We start from the raw sequence: 24,680 nt of genomic DNA, 5'->3' as shown, positions 1-24,680 counted from the left end.
AGGCTTACAATCTAGAGGGAGAGGTAAGGACACGAATGGTAGGGGACCAGAGTTCAGCTGTATGTTTAGAACACTTGTGAGGGGTAGTAGGCCAGAGTGAAAAGGTGAGTTTTGAGGGTTTTCTTGAAGATGTTGAAGGAGGGGGCTGCCCTAATGGGTGGAGGTAGGGAGTTCCATAGTGTTGGAGCAGCTCTTGAGAAGTCCTGGAGGCGTGCATGGGACTGGGTGATGCGGGGGGCGGTTAGGCGAAGTTCATTGGAAGAGTGGAGTGAGCGGCTAGGTGTGTACTTCTGAGTAAGATCGGAAATGTAGGTTGGACAGGTTTTGTGGACAGATTTGTAGGTCAGACACAGTATCTTGAATCTGATTCTGGACTGGATAGGAAGCCAGTGGAGGGATTCTAGGAGGGGATCTGCCGTGGTGGAGCGATGGGAGCAGTGGATAATTCTGGCTGCCTCATTCATGATGGACTGTAGTGGGGCTGTTCAGGTCATAGGGAGACCAGACATTGCAGTAGTCAAGGCGGGAAATTATGAGGGCATGGATGAGGAGTTTGGTGGTGGCAGAGGTCAGGAAAGGGCGAATCTTACAGATGTTACAAAGGTGGAAGTTGCAGGACTTTGTGAGGTTTTGGATGTGGGAAGTGAAGGAGAGTGCGGAGTCCAGAGTGACACCCAGACAGCGGGCTTGAGAGGTAGGGCGAATGGTAGTGTGGTTAACAGTGACATGCACATCTGGAAGGTTCGTGCATGGCCGTTGTGGGAAGATCATAAATTACGTTTTGTCTAGATTTAGTTTCAGGAACCTAGCGGACATTCAGGAGGAGATGGCTGATAGGCAGGAGGAGACCTTGTCCATGGTAGTGGTGGATATGTCAGGGGTGTGGAGGTAGACCTGGGTGTCATCTGCATACAGATGATAGTTAAAACCCATGGAGGAGATAACCTTGCCAATGGAGGATGTGTATAGGGTGAACAGTAGGGGGCCAAGGACCGAACCTTGGGGGACTCCCACCGAGAGGTGGTTGGGAGTGGACGAGGACTCATTGAAGGCGGTCGTGAAGGAGCGGTTGGAGAGGTAGGATGAAAGCCAGGACAGGGCGAGATCGTGAATGCCCAAGGACTGGAGTCTCTGATGTCCCTTGTCGCTCAGCGCAGCCCTCAGAAGATTAGAGACAAGGCATTTTTGCTATTCATATCAGGGCCATGCAGCTTCTCTTCCTGTACTGTGGCTGCGCGAGCCCGCCAAGTGCGACTACCCTTCTGATGGGGGCCACGCTCCGCCTCTATTACAAGCGCGGCTGCACACGCGCAATAGCATGGAGATGCTCGTACTTGATCGGCTCGAGCTTACTGCGCATGCACAGCTGCGCTTGTAAAAGAGGCAAAGCATGGCCCCCATCTGGAGGGGAGCCGCGCTCTGCGACGGGGGACGTACCGAGGGAAGCCTCAGTAGGATCCTTAGTCTTCTTTCTCTTCAGATAATAGGATAACAGAGGCGCCAATAGGATAAAAAACACTAAAAGAACTTAAAAACCCATCTTGGTAATAGAGGAGGCAGTGGTGGACTCACCCCCTCCAAGCAGAACACACGACTGTGGATTTTCAGTCAAAACAATTTTATTGGATACTCCAAATAAAGTGCAGAGCGCCTCAGTGTTGATGATACTGGCAGATGCTGTTTACTCCTATCTGTTATTGCCTGATGAAGCGGGTTTGTATCCCGTGAAACGCGTTGCACTTTATTTGGAGTATCCAATAAAATTGTTTTGACTGAAAATCCACAGTCGTGTGTTCTGCTTGGAGGGGGTGAGTCCACCACTGCCTCCTCTATTACCAAGATGGGTTTTTAAGATCTTTTAGTGTTTTTTATCCTATTGGCGCCTCTGTTATCCTATTATCTACATCAAGTCCACCCTTGGTGGAGGGTTGTACCCTTCCTTCTTCAACTACAGAGAGCGACTTTTTAATCCTGAGTGGGGTCAGGACAATCTCCCCACCTGCTTTGACAGTGGTTGCCTACTTGGTAACCCTGGTTTGTGAGTATTAAATTAATAATATTACTCTATCAATTATACCTTATTAGTCCATACTACACTATATTGGGCTCTTGGTGTTCTCTCTTTTTCTTTCTCTTCAGGTAAACATCTTATTTTGATTCAGAGGTTCGGCTCGGGATCACTTTAAAGGGAATCTGAAGTGAAAATAAACTTATAATGAATTGTATGTGTAGTACAGCTAAGAAATAGAACATTAGTTGCAAAGAACAGTCTCATATTGTTACCAATACAGGAAGATTTAAGAAACTTCAATTGTTATCTATGCAAAGAGTTTCTCTGAGAGACAGTCCTATTTTCTGAATCACTTATACATCAAAGAAACAGTGAGAGGCAGCTTCAGATAAGGTTGTACTGCAGGGGAGTTCAAAGGGTCATTAGCTCTGCTCTGTGTCATAGTTTAAAATACAGTGTGTGGTTTGTAATTGCAAATATGACAGAATGATGCAATGTTATATAAAAAAAGCTATATAACTGAACATAAAAATGACTCTTTTCTTTGCTACTAATGTTCTATTAATTATCTGTACTACACATACAATTCATTATATCATAAGTTTTTTTTTTTGTTTTTTTTTGCTTCAGTGTCACTTTACATTTTGGAAGTTTTCATTGTTGTCTATGTCCCCAGTGGAGAGATTCTTCCTGCTTCCTGTCCCTGGAGTCTTTTTTTATTTCAGTGTCTAAAAAGTTGGGTTGCTGTGTAAAGTGAATAAGGACAGGATGATTCTTGAATCAATTAAAACCTATATTTAAAGGAAACAAGTGATCAATATTAATAAAAGATTTATACATACCTGGAGCTTCCTCCAGCCCCATCCGCACAGATTGCTCCCACGCCGCCGTCCTCCACTGTCTGCATCTCCGGTATCGGGTCCTGCTACTTCCTCCAGTCGCGGCCAGTCTACGCAAGTGACTTTTCTGCTGGGGAAATAGAGAGCAGACACTTGGTCATTGGCCTAATACATAAGCACCAAAAAGTCATGCAACAAAATACAGAAAATGAATGGATCATGATAACATGAATGAGGCACACATTAACAATGGCTCCCTGCCAGGTTCAGCTTCTTGACAGGGAACACAAAATTCAAATTGTGTTTTTGGAAAGCATACTTGTCACATTCTGCAAGCAAAAGCGTTTTCTAACGCTACCCCCACCCACTTAAGGTAAACCGTGTGTAAATATTCCTTTTTTTTTTCTTTTTGCGCCAAATTACCAATTTATAAAATTCACAATCTGATTTTAGCTACGGTCTAAAGGTGCCCATGCATGGTACAATTTTTAATTTTTTTTTCGATTACATATTTTAGTTAATTTAGTTTGATTATTCCGTCTGATTGGATTTTTATAGAAAAAAAGGGATCATTGTTCGTTTTTCTTGATTGAAAAAAAAGATTAATTTCATTTTCCATCGATTCGATCGTTTTGGTCGAAAAAAACGGGTAAATCGAACGTTTTTATTGTACCGTGTATGGGTACCATAAGACTTTGCTGGGGAGATTTCCTGTACGATGGACTTCAGTCACTGAGAACAGGAATTTAACAAGTAGCTGAAATTTCTCCAGAGGCAAAAGAGCCATACAAATCTGAACTGAAACTTTTTTTTTTTTTTTGCTTTGGATAGAGTGAGGGTTGTTTACAATTTGTAAACGATTTGTTTTGCTCTCTGCATCCCCATTAAATATATTCTTTCCACTGTTTTGCCGGAAATTAGAGAATATTGTCAGTGTCAGAGACATTAATATATTCATTTATCGATGTAGAGAAGTAGTTATACCGCTTATAAGGTTTGTTTTGCTGTCTGTAGAAGTAATTCACTCACTTCCTATTCTTGATGACTGTGACCTGTGAAACAGGAAGTGACTGGAAATGTCTCCAACCTGAAGACTAAATAGAAACCTGACAGTGGTTTTAATCTTTCCTCACTTCATTTAAAGCTAAAATAAAAGTGTCGTTACCCTTTAACCCTCCCTGTCTTTATCCAGCATGAAACTGAATTTTTCTCGGGATTCCCACAATAGCATCTTTCTGGCAATTGGTTCTGTGTAATAGCACTAGCACTCTCAGAGAGTTATTTCCCGCCGTTATTGTTCCTTGCACATTGCTCTTATGCTTAGTATATAGAAATAAAACAAATATATCATAATATTTCTTAGACTTTTAAACATATGTCTAATTTCAGTCATTATGAAAGTAATTTCAAATCCTTGCTTTCTTTCAGGAATTCATATCCAACATTTGTACCCTTTTGAAGAAGCCATTGACAGTCTTGTCTGCCTAGAATTTACCAGAGACGATCTCTTTTGGCTTTTGATGTGTTACTGTCTCCTCATGATTTGAATTGCTCGGTGTCCCAGTTGGCATGATGCAAGCAGTCACTGTTTGCCAACTAAGGAATGCTGCATGGACGTTTTCTGCTGTTGTGCACAGAAATGCCATGATGCTAGTAACAGCCATGCACACGTCCCGAGATTACTGCTCTACATCCAGGATGCCATATTCCAGGCCTGGCAACCAGAGGAACCTATGCCTCTCAGCCCTGACTCAACAGGAAGCAGAGCCCTTAGCAGAAAAGGAAGAAAGACGGTTAAATCATATTTATGAGGGTTTGATAAAAGGACATCGAGCTTGCTTGGCAGAAGCCATAACACTAGTGGAGTCTACAAATATGAGGAAGAGGCAGATCGCTCAAGTGCTGCTTCAGAAGGTACTATCTCATCATCGAGAGCAGGAGCGCTTAAATAGCGGAAAACCTCTAGCATTTAGAGTGGGTCAGTGTTGAATTCCCTGTTTACAATGTCCAGTTCATTCATATGCTAATGTTCAGCTTTTAGTTTCATTGAAATGGATGTTCTGTTTTTCATCCTACCATCCTGCACTTTCCTCAATCAGTTTACTGTAAGATTGTTATCATGTACAAAGCTTCTTCTATCTTTTCTAAAGATGGTTTGTCAAAGGTCATGCTGGTTCTGTCTTAAGCCCAATCTACACAATACAATTCTTTGTACGATTCAAATACGATTCTATTTACGATCCAATTAAATCTGACATGTGTGATCGGGATTCGATTTGATTCAGTAACAATCAATCAACCAACAATCAATCAACAAACAATGGCAAATCAAATTGAGTTGAATCGAATCCTGATCGGACATGTCGGATTTAATCGGATCCTAAATAGAATCGTAATCGAATCGTACAAAGAATCGTATCGTGTAGATGGGGCTTTAAAGGGAACCTGAACTGAAAATTTAAAGTCAAAATAAACATACGCACGTCATACTTACCTCCCGCATAGTCTATTCATCAATCCCTTTCTACTCTACTCTTTCAACTCTCCCGACTCCCTCCTGTCCACTGTGATCAATGGAATTCTCAGTCCTCCATTTTAAAAAAATGACCCCATAACAGCTTCTGTGTCAGCACACTGTTAAACTGAAATATTGCCCACTTGAGCCATAGGGAAACATGGACATTACCTTGCACATCAGTTGTACTTTCAGTTATAACTGACAGCAACATGTGTTTATTTATTTTTTTAAAAATGTACTCGGTTCAGGTTGCCTTAAAGGTACACGCTATTTAATATTTTAATAGATGAGACATTCATTCGATAGAAACATAGAATCTAGGGAAAAAATGTTAAAAATGAAGAACCTTTTGACCGATGTTTGATCATTTTATCGATTGAATATTGATCCCAAGTATGACATTTTCTCAGCCAGACTTTGCAAATTATTTTTGTGTATTCGTGTACAAGACAAATGTGCCCAGTCACTATGGTTACATACTACTGCAGGTGCTTGTGGCTCGCCCCTGTTTGCACTCCTTTCTGTAGGACAGAACTTACTCCTCAGTAGATAGCTGAGCAGTGTGCTTGTATAGCTTACTGAGAAATAATCACTTTTGCAGTTTTAAGCTGTAAAGTGTGGGCTCAGCTTTTGTAAAGTGTGGGCATTTAGAAAAGCTTGCAGGAGGTATCATAACCACTGGTTTGGTGAAACACAGATACAACCCTCCCCTGCATAAGCGCTTAGGGATGCACCCGCTGAATGACCTAATTAGTCTGCATCTCCCACCAGTGCTGTGGATATTGCACAGTTACCCATGTGATGTCGTGTTCTGCACAAAGGGTGTTTTGATGACGTGAGGAGGAAAGCCATTGACACCTGGGGACATGTGAAGGCAATTTGCTGGTCATTTGCCAGTTTTATTTATATGGCAGAAGTTTGTTGAGATATACCTATAGTCCTCTCCTCTGGAACTCTTGCTGTGACCTCTTGTGAGGAGTACTTTTTCAAAAAGACCTTGTTGTTTTTTAGATAATCGATTTTAAGAAAATTCAAAGAAAAAACTATTTTTTTAACTAAAATATTTTTGCTGCGGTCGGGTACACTGTACTATATAGTACGTTCCAAGTTCTGCATACACATTTTATACATTTTAAAGCAAACCTGTGATCTAGCGCTGGGACTCTCTGGAAGTTTGCATGGACTACGTGAAATCAATTCAATATTAATGATGTATAATTGTAATTGCAAATATTTTGCATAAACAAAATTAGCACATTACAAACATCGCTAGGACAGAAGGAGGCACAGGGGGCAGAGGTGGTACAGAGGGACACAGTGGAGGCAGAGAGACATAATGGAGGCAGAGGTGCCACAGAGAGGGCAGCTGAGAGAACAGATGGACAGAAGTGATAGCATAGGGCAACAGAGGTGACATCGAGAGTGTCACTGAAGGCACAGAGGAACAAAGGTGAAACAGAGGGGGAAACTAAAGGCCTAGAAGAGGTACAGGGGACAGAGGTGGCACAGTGTTCCGACTTGAGAATGACTTCAGGTTAAGAATGAACCTACAGTCCTATCTCGTTCATTAACCAGGGACTACCTAGAGCTCTATGATAGCCTTTTGACTGTATTATCGCCTGACACAAAGGAGGATTGATAAAAAGATACACACAAATAAGATCACTTGATGATCATATTATACTAAATTATGCAGTCTTCTCACAGATTCTGTTTGCAGTATTGCTGGTTTGGATTCGAGTTTGGATTCGCAACCAAATATTTATCTTGCTTGAGTTCTCTTATTTTCATGTCCTGCTGATTAAATATACACATATTAATCATGCATACTTAGTACGCACATGTTGAGTGTTGGCTCAATTAGTATGCTCGTAAATATGAGTAAATAAGAGGATTCTGATTCACACGTAAAGAACTTGTATACAGGAAGCTCCAGTATCCAGGTAAACATCCCACCCAAGCTGGAACACCAATGCTGGCTTTTCACACCCTAATTACAGAATCTCAGACTTCTGAAGTAAGGATGTGACCGTACCATACATGACATGCAATAGAACCTGAAAACTGACGCTACAGGTTTCAAATAGGTTGTTTTATTTCACAGCCTGCATTGGAACAATCAGTGGAGCCTTTCATGCACACAGGCTACAGAATGGAGTCACATTGTTTCTGTACATTCAACCATTAAGGCACATGTACCACTTGAGGCCATGATATTGATCACTAGAATTATGAGACTTGCAAATGACAGCTTAACCCCTACTCTTAAACATCAGCCTTCTGATGTGGAATGTTTGTGAATCTTTTTATTCATTTGCTAGAAATTAAATTTAAATTTCATCTCGGGCTTCAAAAAACAAAACACAAACCCCTCCTGAGAGCTACAGATAGGTACTCTGTAAAGATACGTCTCACTGTATGGAGTGATGCTTGGCAGACATTGCAGGGCTTCCCAATACGCTCTGGACTGCAGTTTGATCTGGGCTGGAGGGAAAGCTGAAGATAATGAGTAGGTGACATCAATCAGATCTACAGAATGTAATCAGTGCCAGCACTATGCATGCAGTTTACAGTTTCAATGCCAATCTATTGTTTAAATTTGGCAGAATTTTAATTTTAAACACATTATTTTAGAACACAAGCATGACGTGAGTCAAGGACTCCATGGGCTTGTTTCAGTAAACGGTGCTAACCCAGTTAGCACGCCTAAAGACTTTGGGCGTGATAACTAGGGTGCTAACTGGGTCAGCACCGTTTACTAAATTTACATCGCGCGCAAAGTCCCACACTGAAAACTTTGCATGCCCACAGCGCGGTGTGCGCGAAATGTCGCATCGCGGTGCGCCGAAAACGGTGCGTTGATGCGCCTATAAGGTCGCATTGCGTGCGACTTTAACGTCACATGGTGCGACATTAAGGTCGCACCCAATGCGACCTTATAGGCGCATCGGGTGCGCTGTTTTTGCGATGCGCGCGCAAAGTTTTGCGTGCGGGACTGCACGCGATGTGAATTTAGTAAAGGGTGCTAACCCAGTTAGCACCCTAGTTATCACGCCTAAAGTCTTTAGATGTGAATTTATCATGCCTAAACTAACTTCAGGCATGATATAGGGCTTTTCACAGGCGTGCTAACACTTAGCACGGTTTACTGAATCGAGCCCCATGTCATTTATCAGATCTTACTGATATTTATAATTTATTTATTAACTTCTGCTATTTTCTGTCTTCCCACCTTTCTTGGCATAGGGCTGTCTGGTCCCCCAGGAGCTGGAAAATCAACATTTATAGAATATTTTGGGAAAATGCTTACTGCCCAGGGGCACAAGGTGGCTGTTCTAGCTGTAGACCCCTCCTCCAGCACCAGTGGGGGTAAGTTGTTATGAAGAATAAGTTCAGCTCGTATTCAGCATGTTCATACATACGATAAAAATGTTTTTGCCCTTCCGTATAGTGTCATTTATGTGTCATCCTGAAGGCCAGATACACATTTCCTGTAAAGGTGTGCACCTGGTATTCCTTTTTATTGTAGTCAACCACAATACCTGCAGTGAATTCTACAACTCATTTATTTGCAACAGAGTGCGAGTTCCAAATAAATCAATTTATGGGAAGAGATCCAGCATTCTTTCCTGTAACTTAGTAGTTTGCTTATAACAATGACACATGAGGTAATGCTTGAAACCCTATTCCAGGCACACGTTTTCATAACTTTTTTTCCCTACGAAAAAGCACTCTTATAGGCTTTTAGTATATGAACATAGTCAGGGCCCATACACTTGCTGCATCACAGACTGACTGCCAGTACTATAAATTGCAGTCTTCTCAGAGAGTTCAGTCCTCCTTGCACTCTGAGCAGCAGCAATAGCAGTTCTTCCCACAAAGGCTGAAATAGATCACAAGATCACAGCTACTACTGGTACTTACATCAAAATATCAAGACTGGATTTTTAGCTCCAGATTTTTCATTTCACAAATAGGTAACATTTGAGCAGCAGTCTTTTTAGTTCTGTGCCTGGAATGGTACTAGTTGCTACTGATTAGAGCTGTTTTCTAGAGATGGTCAGTGAGATGCAAATCATTCTGACGTGCATGCTCATATACCGTAGTGCAGAGTCTCTGCAGCCTGGAACTGAGCCAATCAAATACACGGCCTGGTGACTTTATTGGGTGCAACTCCAAGCTGCAGAGAATTGCATTGAATTTTTTTTGCAAGTTGGAAGTTTTTGCATCTCATTGATCTACTGTTCTGTAGAGCTTGCAAAGCTGGTTGTACAAAAGTGAATGTGTACCTCTAAATCTGATGCTGCAATTTATTTGGTATGTGAATATCTATGCCATGTATCATTGTGAATTACTAGCAACAAATTTATATCTCTATATCCATCAGTATAATTGCATAACCCACTGTTTTTTGCATCTTTTTATTACCTAACTTGCGGGTTTTGCAGAACTGTCTTCCTGTGCGCTTCTCACATGCCATTTGATTAGACTAAACAGCAGTCTGTAAACTATCTAAAATCCTACCCATTTACCATCATCACCCACATGAGGTAGTCGGGGAGGAGTTGGGAGGGGGGCACCGGCTAGGCTTTTCCTGTAAACACAGAGCAGATTAACTGACCCTACCCACTGTGTTCCTCTGCTGCTGACAGATTAACTCTTTCTGAGTAGCAGTTTTAACACATTGGGTATGTTTAGGAAGGGTACAAGAATCTAGCACTAAATAAGAGGAGCAAAATGGTTTATTTCAGGAAAATCGGGGCAATGGGAGGTACACATGGCTTTTATAAACATAGCTGTGAGGGTGTGGAAAGGGTTAAACACTTATTACACACAAAGGCCTCGTTCACATCATACGCGCTTCCGTGCAGATATGGAAGCGCGTATGATGTGCTGAAACTCAGGAACGGCAGAAGGGCATAGACTGCCCTTCTACCGATCACATCTACTGCGCTGCGCAGCAGTACGATGCACTGGGAAGCGCTTGCGTACTGCTGCCTGCATTTTGCCCGGAAGCGCAGAGCTGATCCCATCACTGTCAATAGATGGGATCAGCAGGGCAGCGGCACAGATGGCGCTGCGTTCGGATCGCACGCCTATCTGCGCTCCTCAGATGTGAACGAGGCCTAAGTGCCTGAGCCCACTGATGTAGTTGCATCCGCTTCTGTTCGCTTTTCAGCATCTCTAAATAACTGTAATTGTGTAACTAAAAAGCAGAAACAACTGCGTCAGTGGGCTCAGGCCCTAAACAGGGAGAAAGGGATGAATTGTATCTGCAATACTGGCAACAAAGAGATCATTTCTCTCAGCAGTGGGAGGAGGTGGCTGGGGTCAGGTTACCAGTTTTTTTTTTTTGCTGAGGAAGCAAGCCAGCAAAGTACTTTTTAATATATCTGCTGCAAAAAGTACAGGCACATGCCTTGTGCTGATGAATGCAATTATACTATTATACAAATTTAAAATAAACTAGCTCTTTAAAGATTGCCTATTCCCCCACCTCCCTCTGCCTCCTTCGCCATGCATCCTATCAATACCAGATTCATTCTTGGCCCCCTCCTCCTTTTGCGCATTCCCATGCAATAATGATCTCATTATGCAAGGCATGCTCCAAGTCTAGCAGGCTGAGCACAAATGGGAGGGGTTGAAGTGGTGTCTTCTCAGGGGGCATGGTCGCTTGCACTGATAGAATAGGGCCAGCACAGCACTTCAGCTCAGCAGTACTGACAGCAGAGGGATCAGAGATGGTAAGTGGCAAATCACTTTTATTAGGCAAGTAGGAGCGATTCCCTAAGTTTGCAGCTTATTACATAACGATTACAGAGTACATTACACATTTGCTGCAGGTTTTTCACTGTGGTTCATTTGTTTTAATGATTCATTTCAGGCTCCCTTCTCGGGGATAAAACCCGCATGCAAGAGCTGTCCAGAGATATGAATGCTTACATTAGACCGTCTCCCACTAGGGGGACACTGGGAGGAGTCACCAGGACAACTAATGAAGCTATTCTCCTCTGTGAGAGTGGCGGCTATAATATCGTGCTTGTTGAGACTGTAGGTAAGATGAATACTTTTAAGATTGTGCTATTTGACTATAAGATGCTTTACGCCAATACATCACTTCAGTAATTGTGCATTATACTTTGATTTACATAATATTTGATATTAACTTTCATTTATCAAATTCCATCATATTACTGTACATTAAAAGGCTTATTTAATAAGCATGTGTTTATGTAGACAGTTTAGCACCACTGTTCTTTTAACACTATTCCGTTCTATTTATAAAGCAGAGATAAATAGTAGAGGGTATATAGTACTGAGGCATTTCCCTCTGGTCTTGCTCCAATACTCCCCTCCCCTATGGCAGTACATGCACCTCTCCTCTTGTTCCTCAGGACTCTCCCTCTCTGTGCCTTGTGGCATTTCCCAGTCTCCTCCACTTGATCAGTGCGACTCCTCTTTACACCCAGTTCATCATTATTCAACCTGCACTGTAGTCCTGGATCCTGTTAATTCATTTCCAGCCCATCACTGGTTAAACTGCAGTCCTAGTCCCTTTAACTTCAGTCTCAGCCTCTGACAGTGGACATACTGCACTTCAGTCCTTGTGCCTGTTAGTGTGGTCCCTATCACAGGTCAGACTACAGCCTTAGGCCTTGTCAGTGCAGCCCCGCACTACCAAGTCGCTACAGAGCTGGGGACACATGAGAGAAATAGAAAGCTAACGCTTACATCTTGGACACTGGGAAGTTGGGACACCTTATGAGGGCGCTAGAAAACTGGAATACTGAAGGGACATTGGAAAGCCTGGGGCACACTGTATGTTAGGGCAGTGGAAAAGCTGGGACACTCTACCGGGGATCTGGAAAGCTGAGACACGTTGTGAGAGACACTGGGAAGCTGTGTCAAACTATGGGGATACACGGAGGTTGAAAAACACTATGGGGGAACTGGGAAGCTGGGACAGACTTTGGGGGCACTCAGAAGCTGGGGCACACTTTGGGGGCACTGGAAAGCTGGATCACATTACAGGGGCAGTGTAAAGCTGGGACACATTGTAGGGGCACTGCAAAGCTGGGGCACATTATCCTTCCTGGCGTTATGATTATTTCAAGATTTAGGTTCTAAAAGCCATGCAACTTTTTTCACAAGCTTTTAGACCCTAAAAACAATTAAAAAAAACATACTACAGAGAGATCTGCAGCAGCTCCTGCATATAAATCACTCAGGCATGGGGTTACTGCTCTAAGCTGCGGAATTCCATCGCGAGCCGGACTCGGGATAACCGCTAAGGAGGTTATATGAGCACCGGGAAGTTGGGACTTATTATAGGGGCACTCAGAAGCTGGGACACACTATAGGGGCACTCAGAAGCTGGGACACACTTTGGGGTCACTGGAAAGTTGGGACACACTATAGGGGCACCGTAAAGCTGGAACACACTGTGTAGGGGCACCGTAAAGCTGGGACACACTATAGGGGCACTGGAAAGCTGGGACACTGTAGGGGCACTGGAAAGTTGGGACACACTGTAGGGGCACCGTAAAGCTGGAACACACTGTAGGGGCACCGTAAAGCTGGGATACACTATAGGGGCACTGGAAAGCTGGGACACTGTAGGGGCACTGGAAAGATGGGACACACTATGGGGGCACCGTAAAGCTGGGACACACTATAGGGGCGCTGGAAAGCTGGGACACACTATAGGGGCACTGGAAAGATGGGGCACACTATAGGGGCACTCAGAAGCTGGGACACACTTTGGGGTCACTGGAAAGCTGGAACACACTATAGGGGCACCGTAAAGCTGGGACACACTGTGTAGGGGCACTGGAAAGATGGGGCACACTATAGGGGCACCGTAAAGCTGCTGGGGCATACTGTAGGGGCACTGGAAAGATGGGGCACCTGGTGCATTGGAAAGCTGGGGCACACTAATGGCGCTCTGGAATGCTGGGGCTCACTAATGGTGCACTGGAAAGTTGGGGCACACTAGGAGGGCACTGGAAAGTTGGGGCCCATTTATGGGGGGGGGGGGGGGTGCTATAGGGTCACTGGGAAGCTGGGACACAGTACAGGGACAGTGGGAAGGTGGGTCTCAGTACTGAAAAGCTGGGCCACACTATTGAGGCAATGAAGGGCTTTCCGGTAATAAATCATTTGTTTACAGATGGGATTAGACAGGTGCAAAATTCTAGAACTAGTTGAATACCATAGGGAACATATTATGGGGAGATTGCTGGACCCGCCATTATGATTTACTATATTTGACTTAATTCCCTCACCTGTAAAGGGGCCCATACACTGATCGATCGATTGGAAATTGATTCTATCAAATTCCCAATTCGATTGATTTGCGGTCAATTTCGATCGATTTGATCTATCTGACAGGATGTAAAATATAGGTCGATGGCCCATAGAGTTGCATTGGATCTAATGGTCCAATAATGCATTTAGATCGATTTCCCATAGATTTCACTCTGAAATCTATGGGAAATGTGTTCCTAGTGTGTGGCACACATCAGATAGATTCCTGTCAGATTCAACTTGACAGGCATCTGACATAAATCTATCTAGTGATCGAATCTGCTGCAAATCTATCAGTGTATGGCCACCTTAAGATTTGTCAAGTATCAATCCAGTTTTTTTCTGAAGTGGCTGAACCTAGAAGATATCTTGCCTTAGCATGGACCATGGAAAACTCAGTTAATATTACTGGAATTGGGTTGAATTTATGTATTGTCTGTTAGTGGCCACAATATTTCAGACGTGTGTGTGTGTATATATGTGCTGCCATCCAGGGGCGTAACTAGAAACCACTGGGCCCCTGTGCAAAACTTTGGATAGGGCCTCCTCCCCCTGCACACTGAATAGGGACGATCTACAAATCTTTGTCAACAAAACTTGTATGATTCCTTATCAGTGGCTGGGCAGATGTAGTCATCAGAAAGAGACAGAGAGGTCAGAAAGTTTTTTTTCTTTCCCTTAGTTGTCAGTCTCTCAGGATGGGGCCCCTATGGTGACGGGGCCCCCCTGCGCCTGCATCCCCTGCAGGGTCTATTGTTACGCCCCCTGCTGCCATCACTCGAAAACGCCTTCACCAATTTCAAGAAAATTTTATATACAGATCCCTTACTACCTGGGAAGATAAGTTTGATGGTTAGAAAAGGGGGATGGAGCCACAAACAGCCAATCAGATTTGTTTGATTGATACACTGCTACCATTCTCACATTAGTGATGCCAAGGACCCCAAAGTTCACAAACTTGGTCAGTGAATGACTGTGTGTCAAGGTTAGAAAAAGTGGCCCTACCCAACAACAACGAATATTTTTCGGAATATAAGACGCACTTTTTCTTCCCCAAAACTAGGGGGGAAAAGTGGGTGCGTCTTATATTCTAAAGGTACGGTATTTGGGCCCCAAAACATACTTACCGGTTCCTGATGCCGCGATCCTGTCCTCCTCCGTCTGACTGCCGCCATCCAAGGGTCATCCGAGGGTCCCAGCTGTGGTCATCTGAGGGTACCAGCCATCCCATCCAGAATCCCGGCTCTTCAGTGTCCCAGTTGCCAGATCGTCTTCACTGCAGACAGCAGCCATGCGGTAATCACGCGCTGCTGCCTCGCCGACATCCTCCATGGTAACGGCGTCCTCTTCCTAGTTACGGTGCCCCCTTCTGTGTGACGAGCGGCGCATGTGCGCCGGGGTCACGCATGACTTCAGGCGCACGTGCGCCAGGGTCACGCATGACGTCAGGCGCACATGCGCTGCTCGTCACACAGAAGGGGGCACAGTAACTAGGAAGAGGACGCCGTTACCATGGAGGATGTCGGCGAGGCAGCAGCGCGTGATTACCGCATGACTGCTGTCTGCAGTGAAGACGATCTGGCGACTGGGACACTGAAGAGCCGGGATTCTGGATGGGATGGCTGGGACCCTCAGATGACCACAGCTGGGACCCTCGGATGACCCTTGGAAGGCGGCAGTCAGGCGGAGAAGGACAGGATCGCGGCAGCAGGATCAGGTGAGATGCTGCAGGGGCAAAGTGTAGTGTAGTTTGTGTTGGGTGCAGGATTTAGTTAGTGTAGTGTAGTTTGGGTTGGCTGCAGGGGTTAGTTAGTGAAGTGTAGTGTAGTAGTGTAGTGTAGTTTGGGTTTCTACAGGGGTTACTTAGTGAAGTGCAGTGTAGTCTGGGTTGGCTGCAGGTGTTAGTTCGTGTAGTGTAGTGTAGTTGGTGGGGGCAGCAGGGGTAAGTGAAGTGTAGTGTAGCAGGATTTAGTGTAGATGAGCAGTTCAGCTTAGATAGACAGTTTTGGGGGGTTTAAAGGTCCATAAGACACCCCTGCACCATAGACACACCTAGGTTTAGTTTTTGTTTTTTTTTTTCCCCTGATTTTTGCCTTCTAAATCTAGGTGCGTCTTATATCCTGGAGCGTCTTATATTCCGCAAAATACGGTACATACCCGAGCAATGCCCGGTCTTCATTTAGTAAATGTATAAACAATAAGCAATACCTATTGCAGTACTATACTGTAACTATCTATGCCGATTGCAATATCAATGACCCAATGAATATGTGAAACCTGTATGGTTTTTCTTAACTTTTCCCCATATATTACTCTATGACAGGGGTCCCCAAACATTTTGGGTTGAGGGCCGGGTCAACATACTTCAGACCGCTGGGGGGCCGGAGTAAACATAAAATGATGTAGAAGTCTTTGCGGACCAGACAGTGAAGCATACCCAGGTGACAATCTGCAAGCCAATTGGACAGCAGTGTCACCTGATGTGGAATTTGATTGGAAACCAGCAAAATTTCTGCTTTCTGGCTTCCATGTGGATGGGGGGTGCTGCACTGCTATTCCATATGTGGACCACCAATATTTAAAGATGTAGCTGACTGCATTTATAAGCAATACATTTTCTGTGTGGGGGGCCGGTAAGAAAGCCTTAGGGGGCCACATTCGGCCTGCGGGCCTTAGTTTGAGGACCACTGCTCTATGATAATCTGTCGTGTAGGTGCAGTTTGCCAGCAGATATAGGGCAGTTGCAGCAATGCCAAGCATTCTGGGGAAGTGAAGAATATGGCACAACACAGATACTTTGTAGCTGACTACAATACATGACTCAGCAGTGACACACTCTGGTGTTCCTTAATTGTAGCAAATGCATATAGTAACATCAGTAACAACTTTTTAGCAGCATGCCTCAGAAAATTGTGTCCACTACAGCAAAGTTTGTAATTATGGATAAAGAATACTCTGTGCAAAATTTCAAACTTGCACTTGCTTTTCCATCCATTTTCACATTCCTTCTTTCTAAATGCATTTTTTGTTTTTCTTATCTCAGCGTATTAATCTTTACATTGCGTTATATGTGCTTGTGTGTAGTGGAAAGGCTGTATGTCTGGTGGGCTGCAGGACTCCTGAGAAATGTAACCAGGCGTCCCTTTGTCACTCTGCAGGTGTAGGACAGTCTGAATTTGCAGTGGCTGACATGGTTGACATGTTTGTGTTGTTACTGCCGCCAGCAGGAGGTGATGAGTTGCAGGTACATTTTTTATTTGTATTCAGTATCGGCATAGCACAGAAGTAAATGTATGACAGATCCGAAATATTTTGGAGAAGTCCATCTCCTCATGGTGTATTCTCAGTATTTCCTTTATTCTTTACAAACAAAACACTACCTGGAAAAGGTGTATAAAAAATGCCAGCTAGTTTCCCATATTGTCTGCACACTATTCTGGCAGTTGGACAGAGCAAATGCCATTCAATAAGTGTTTTTTAAAACAAAGAAAACCCTTAAAAACCTCTATGAGGATATGGACTAATCCAAAATCAGCCAGACTTTTATTGATTACTGTAAGCGACCGCAACATAGAATAGTAATGTATAGCTGATTTTACTCTGGGACAAATGTATATTGTGTACATATTTGTACACATGTATTTTAACTGTATTTTTTAAATTTTGGTGTGATAGTGGTCCTTTGATAGCAATTCAACAGTTTTTAATTTACGAGTTTAGTTACACAGTTAAAGCGGCTATCCAGCCTATAGCACACATTGAACAGATTATTTTCTCCTGTAAAGTTATAACTACCTGCTGGGTCTTTCTGCTGTGAATCCGCGCAGTAGCCCCGCCCCACTTAAAAACGGCATGGCGATCTCTCTAGTCAAGATAGACGAGATAGAAAGTACGACAGTGTTTTCGGGGGGCGGGGCTACACGCCTGAAGCCGGCAGACACGGAGCCCTGGGACTGATTCACAACAAAAGCACCCAGCAGGTAATTATAACTTTACAAGAGAAGAGGATCTGCTCTATATGTGTTATAGGCTGGATATCCGTTTTAACTAATGCAGAGAGAAAATAAATCTCTTCCATTCCCTCTTCCATGTTATTCCCTAGCTTTCAGGTAAGTGGTCGCGTGTGTGTTATGTGCAGCGTTATATACAGTGTTATCAGGCAAGCATTGCACAGTGCTATGCTGTGCTACAGATGACACTACATAATCCTTTACCAGCGCTCTCTGCTATATGAATCTGCAGCAAATTCTATCAATCCCTGTCTGATTTTTCTCTTCTTTAAATATTTATCCATCCAGTTAGCCAGTGAATGTAAATCAGCTGCTTTGCTCAAGAAGGCTGACCATATGGGAGCAATCATTTATGTTCCATGTGAGTTAGATTGGAAGGCTTGTAATTTACATTAACATTCACCTCTGTCTGCTTCCTGCAGTGCACAGGAAGTTTTATGTGGCATTAGTTCATAACTGATGGCTTAAATCACTTTACGTTACAGACGCTATACAAACGGGTATGCAAATCATGGAGTGGGTTTAGCCCTTCATCTGGATTACCTGAAATCATTCTCTCTCTCCCTGCCTTCCTGTTACAATCACTGAGGAGCTAAGCATGTTCCTCAGATTGGAAACAGGTGCTGCATTATTTGTATGTACGGCACGCACAGGGAGAATGTATGCCTCATGTTGCCTTTTTCTATCAACACCTCTACTTGCAGTGGCCCTCTTTCATGACCTGCTTTCCTTACTTTCTACAAGTATGGTTAGATGGGATTACCTCAGCCCTTGTGTTGCAACTTGTCAATAGGGATGGGAGTGGCTTGGGGGGAGGGGGGATATAGTACAACCCCAGTTCCAGAAAAGTTTTCATTGTACTTTTAAGGATGTGTGTAAGCCTCTTTTGGACTTTCAATGTTGTTCTGTGTCCCTGTCTGTGAGAATTTCCATCACTTCCTGTCTGGACAGGAAGTGGGAAAATCTAGGTGACAGAGTCAACAAATAAAACTTGTTCTGTCCTCACAAGTACCAGTTTATTATATATGAAAACAACAACGGTTCATGGAGGTCCCAGGGACAGGAAATGAGGAAAAATCTCCCCAATAGGGACAAAGAAAGCAATAAACAGTCCTGAAGTTTCTAACCCATTTCTATGCCATCTGAAACTAAAATAAACTAGTTTCCTGGAATAACTTGTAACCTTAGTCCACAAATGTATCTTGGGTAGAATGAAGGAGGAGCCTATTCTCACCTTTTTAGCTTGATCACTTCTTATCCTCCATCCCAGTGCTGCTCAGGGCATTGATGTAAGCTGAACACCCTATGAGTTTTCTCATCCAGAAGAATATCTGATTCCCATATTTCTGTTGATGGTCCTAATCTGATCATATGCAGACACACTCAGTTACCACATGTTTTCGGTATCTGAGTCCAATCACCTCTGTAAACAGCTGAGAAAGAAAGGCATAGCATCATACAGGTGAGCTATTTGCCACAATCTCTGCAGGGTTTTTTGAAACCATTCATTGTTCTTATTAATATTGATTTGTATAGCTCCCTAATCTTCCATGGCACTAACATGGGTCCATACTACAGACATTGGTATACAATACAGTTAACAGTGACTAATATATTGTGAATAACCAAACACAGCAGTTAAAAGAAACGAAAGGGAGAGAACCCTACCCTTGTGAGCTTACAATCTAAAGCATTTATGTCAAACTCTGGCCCATCAAATTTTGTTCGCAAGTGGTTTCTCCACTTTGCATTGTGTTTGCCCCACTCTAGACCACCAAGGAAGCTATAATGGAGGTGAAGCCATAGATCACCAGGGAGGCTATATGAGGGAGGGGGAAAGTTACTAGACACCAGGGAACTGTTTGGAGGAAGGGGCGCCAGACACCAGGGAACTGTATAGGGGATGGAGGGGGCCTCTAGACATCAGGTAACTGTATAGGAGAGGGAGGGGGACACTAGACACCAGGGAACTTCATAGGAGAGGGAGGGGATCACTAGACACCAGGCAACTTTATAAGGGAGGGCCACTAGACATTGAGGTTGGCCTGCAACTTGGTCCCAGTGTTCAATTTTTACCCACTTTGTATTTGAGTTTGTCACCCCTGATCTAAAGGAATAGAGAGGAAACGAGAGGCTACCGTGATACAAATAGCAGAAACGGGCATCTTACACTGTTAATGTTTCTGTCCTTTTGGCATTATGAAAGAAAACGAAGAATTTGCATTGTAGCCCACAACACTTCTGTGGAGCGGATAATCATACCTTTATGTTCTCTGTCCTTGCAGGGCATTAAAAGGGGCATAGTAGAAATGGCAGACCTGGTTGTCATAACAAAGGCTGATGGAGATTTATTGATACCTGCAAGAAAGATTCAAACTGAATATGTCAGCGCTTTGAAATTGCTCAGAAAACGCTCTAAGATTTGGAAGCCTCAGGTAAACAAAGATTACAGTGGAATTTGGCGTTGCTGTTTATTGAAAGTACAAGATTGCTTTTATTGTTTAGCAGTTTATGAGGGAGGGGCATTACTTACAGTGCTATGAAAAAGTATTTGCCTACTTCCTGATTTATTTTTCATGTTTGTCTCACTCACATGTTTAAGGTCATCAAACAAATTGAAATATTAGACAACGATCTTAAAAGTAAACACAAATTTCAGTTTTTAAGTATGATCTTATTAATGGAAAAGACGGACCCAAACCTACATGGTCCTATGTGAAAAAGTAATTTTCAGGTAATATGTTTATTTTTATAGTTAAGGCTCATCTTGGGTTCACTTTTATTTTTGGAAAACATAGTTATCATTAGTAGTTTTGTTAACCATTTTAGGACCGCAGTGATTGAGATCTACGCCCTGTTTTGGTGGGCTCCTGGCTGGCAGGGCGTAGATCTCAATCACTGTCCGCAGCGCGAATACGCCGTTTCCGCCGCTACCCGTGCCGCTCAAACCCGACGATTCTCGCCGCATCTCACAGGCTCTGCCTGTCTCTATGACGGCAGAGTCGTGTGAGCCGGTCAGGAGCCGATTTCATTGGCTCCTGGCCCTGTCTTTCAATGTAAGCTGTTCCCATTGGCTTACATTGAAAAACAGGGTCAGGAGCCAATGAAAGCGGCTCCTGACCTGCTCACATGACTCTGCCGTCATAGAGACGGTAGAGTCTATGTCCTGAGGGTCTCGGCGAGCGGCGATCACGGCGGTTGCGGCGGGTATGTTCGGCGATTCGTCGGGATTTCGTCGGAATTGGACCAGCGGTCTCTGGTCTTTAAGTGCCCAGAGACCGCTGGTCCTTATAACATTCAAATTAATTATGTAATTATAATTACGAATAATTATTCCCGTTCCATTAACGGGTGCTAAGTGGCCTCGCACCGCATTACGCATGCACAGTTGTGCCCACAGCCCTGCATGCTCGCATGGTTGTGGCCCCCCACACATGCCCCACCTCCTGCACATGCGCATTATGGCACCAGGCAGGACACAGACACCTGCAGTTTCATTATATAGGATGACTGCCACTTGCATCGACTATTTAGGAAACATATACTTTGCATCATAATTTTGAATGGTGTGTATATCATTAAGAGTTAATGCAGAATTCTGCAAATGCTATCAGCAGTCTTAAAATTATTTTTAAAAAATCTAGAAATCCAGATATGAATGCTGTATGTCGTTCCATGCATTTAAAACAACAACGAAAAAAAAACCTTTCAGAATTCGACCTTACATTACACTTGTGATTAGTCACAGATGAGGGGGAATTAGATAGGCTATTCTCTCTAAAAACACACAGGGTGCATTTCTCTCGGTTTTCCTTGTATCCTGTGAGTTCAGGTTCACTTTAATCATGATTGCTGATTGTTTTATCATACCCTGATATACAGTAGCAAGAAAACGTATGTGAACCCTTTGTAATTATACGGATTTCTGCACAAATTATCATTAAAACATTCAACAAATATATAACACCTTAGTGAATACAAAATTAGGTTTTACCCATGAGCTAAATTTTCAAACGTTCAATAAAGTGTTTGATAAAGCTTAGTGAATTGAGGCCATAGTGTGTGTTTCTTCCAAACAACTCCACTTTGGTTTCATCTGTCCACAGAATGTTTTGCCAGTACTGCTGTGGAACATCCAGGTGCTCTTTTGCAAAATTTAAACATGCAGCAATGTTTTTTTGGGGACCGCAGTGGCTTCCTCTATGGTATCCTCCCATGAACTCCATTCTTGTTTAGTGTTTTACGTATCGTAGATTCGCTAACATGGGTGTTAGCATATGCCAGCGACTTTTGTTAGTCTTTAGCTAACACTCACTGAGCATTCTGTGCTGTGCTCTTGCAGTCATCTGTACAGGAGGCCGCTCCTAAGGAGAGTAGCAGCAGTGCTGAACTTTCTCTATTTATAGACAATTTGTCTTACTGTGCACTGATGAACTGCAAGGCTTTCAGAGATACTTTTATAACGCTTTCCAGCTTTATGCAAGTCAACAATCCTTAATAATTGTAGGCCTTCTGAGAGCTCTTTTGTGCGAGGCATCATTCACATCAGGCAATGCTTCTTGGGAAAAGCAAACCTAAAACTGGTGTGTTTTTTATAGGGCAGGGCAGCTGTAACCAACACCTCCAATCTCATCTCATTGATTGGACTCCAGCTGGCTGACACCTCACTCCAATTAGCTTTTTCCACCTGCACTGTGAGTGTTTACATGGTGTGTTCAATAAAAACATGTAAACATTTAATTATTTGTGTGGTATAAGTTTAAGCAGACTGTGATTATCATTTGTTGTGACTTAGATGAGGATCAGATCACATTTTATGACCAATTTGTGCAGAAATCCATATAATTACAAAAAGGTTCACATATTTTTCTTGCTACTGTACTTTGATTTATATGATATGATATTTGCATATTGATTAAGAAAGTACATATGAAAATGATTTTATCTTACTTGACTTAAGGTGGTGGAAATATTTACATTTGTTCCACATTTGTATTCTAGGTTATTCGCATATCTGCTAAGACTGGAGATAATATCCCAGAGCTGTGGGAGAAACTGAAGGAATTTCAGAGCACCATGCTGGACAGCAGCGAGCTGCTAAGCAGGCGCAGGACCCAACAGAAGGTGTGGATGTGGAGCCTCATTCAGGAAAATGTTCTCCTACATTTTAGGAACCATCCTGCTGTTAGAGACAAGATACCTCTTCTGGAGGAAAAGGTCCTCACAGGTGTCCTGTCACCTGGACTGGCTGCAGATATGCTGCTGAAGGCTTTCTCTGAAAGCAGATAACGCACAGCTACTCGTATCACGTGATATACGGCATGGCCAGTATGAGGCGTGCAATAAGAACAATTAATGAAACATGGCTGCTGGGACTATTCAAATAAATAAGACAAAACAGATGGATGCACAGATTGTATTTCTAATACATTCCAGGACATTAATGCTGTTTTGTAAGGATTTTTCCCCATCCATTTTTTCAACTTTGCAACCCATTTGCATCCATGACAAGGGGCTTGATTCACAAAAGAGTGCTAACTGTTAGCACGTCCGTCTTCGCGCGAATTTTCGCATTGCGCGCGCTCGCGAATTTTTGCGCAAAACGATAACGTTTTCGCGCGCAAACGTGAATTTTCGCGCGAAAATGATATCGATTTCGCAGGAAAATTTGCGTTTGCTCGCAAAAATGTTATCGTTTCGTGTGAAAATTCGCGATCGCGCGCAATGCGAAAATTTGCGCGAAAACGGACGTGCTAACAGTTAGCACTCTTTTGTGAATCAAGCCCTTTCTATTAAAACCACACTCTGCAGTCACTCTGAGGCTGCATGAACGCCTTGAAGTTAATGTTTAGCAGTGAAAGGGCTTGATTCACAAAAGAGTGCTAACTGTTAGCATGGCCGTTTTTCGCGTGAATTTTCGCGTTCGCGTGCAATTAAATTATTTTGCGCGATATCGTTATCGTTTTTTTGCGCAAACGCGAATGTTCACGCAAAAACGATAATGATTTCGCGCGAAAACGTTTAATTGCGTGCGAACGCGAACATTCGCGCGAAAAACGGACGTGCTAACAGTTAGCACTCTTTTGTGAATCAAGCCCAAGGTCTGCACAATCCTGCCTTTATTTTTCCGTCATAGGTGTGTATCCTGGTCTTGTCTACCAGGAGTTTTGTTGGGGTTAGAAATTCAGTATTATGCAATCAAAAATGACTGTGGTTTGGGCAGTGTTGATTGGAATAAAACAAATTAATTATGTGCTGCTAGAGTCTTAACAGAAAGGGTTAAAGGAACACTATCAAACCATGTGTTCTAAAATGACAATGTACAAATAATGTCTAAGTAGCAGTGTAAACATTTTCCTACTTTTCATGTTAAATATCATAGGCAAAAGCTTTAACTTATTGAGTGTAGGATTTGGCATCAGTAAAGTGTGAAAGTATTTTGTTAACAGTAAACTAAGAGGTTACTTAGCAGTACTTCCCAAACCATTCCTATCTCAATTTAAAAAAATGTTAATTGATAGTGTTCCTTTAAGTATGAAGTGGATCTAAACTAGGTATGTCAAACCGGTCCTACGAGGGCCAAGATCCTCACACATTTTTCATACAGCTCAAATGAATTGATGGGTCTGAATCAGGATAGGTAGAACACATTCCTTTCTTTCTCAGTCCATCCTAAACACTGACATGGATCAGGCCCTCCAGGCCTGGAGTTCAACACGTGTGATCTAAACTCAGAGATTAGCCACAGCATAATAAACTTTAAGGTAAATTTAATGAAAATCTTAAAAAAAAAACCTGACGTTTAACAGGATGAACATTGCAGGGAGCACAGAAAGGGTTAACCTTCAGTCTTTCCTGCTTTCCTGCAGAGGCTAAGCCCAGCCAGAGCACAGTGCTGATAAGCAAATTACACTCTGGTGTAGCTAAAGAAACACACAGGGCACACTGAAATTGATTTCTACATCACTTACATGTGGATTGAAAACTTTTCATTG

The 24,680-nt window shown here is 43.1% G+C and overlaps 1 protein-coding gene across 3 annotated transcripts in view; it reads left to right on the top strand.

The window, feature by feature from the left end:
- MMAA (metabolism of cobalamin associated A) overlaps positions 1-23,087 on the top strand; it is a 28,823-nt gene extending 5,736 nt beyond the window's left edge. For all 3 annotated transcript variants that reach the window (XM_068269805.1, XM_068269823.1, XM_068269814.1), the window contains exons 2-7: positions 4,279-4,828; positions 8,615-8,737; positions 11,253-11,423; positions 16,834-16,919; positions 19,971-20,120; positions 22,687-23,087. In XM_068269805.1, coding sequence (XP_068125906.1) covers positions 4,420-4,828; positions 8,615-8,737; positions 11,253-11,423; positions 16,834-16,919; positions 19,971-20,120; positions 22,687-22,974 — 1,227 coding nt within the window. In that variant the 5' untranslated portion in view covers positions 4,279-4,419 and the 3' untranslated portion in view covers positions 22,975-23,087. The remainder of the gene's footprint in view (positions 1-4,278; positions 4,829-8,614; positions 8,738-11,252; positions 11,424-16,833; positions 16,920-19,970; positions 20,121-22,686) is intronic.
- Positions 23,088-24,680: the final 1,593 nt, after the last annotated feature.

The sequence above is a fragment of the Hyperolius riggenbachi genome, chromosome 1 (genome assembly GCF_040937935.1).
Source record: "Hyperolius riggenbachi isolate aHypRig1 chromosome 1, aHypRig1.pri, whole genome shotgun sequence".
In the NCBI taxonomy this organism is placed as follows: Eukaryota; Metazoa; Chordata; class Amphibia; order Anura; family Hyperoliidae; genus Hyperolius; species Hyperolius riggenbachi.
Note: the sequence above shows the minus strand (reverse complement) of the source record. Positions and strands in the feature narration are given on the sequence as shown.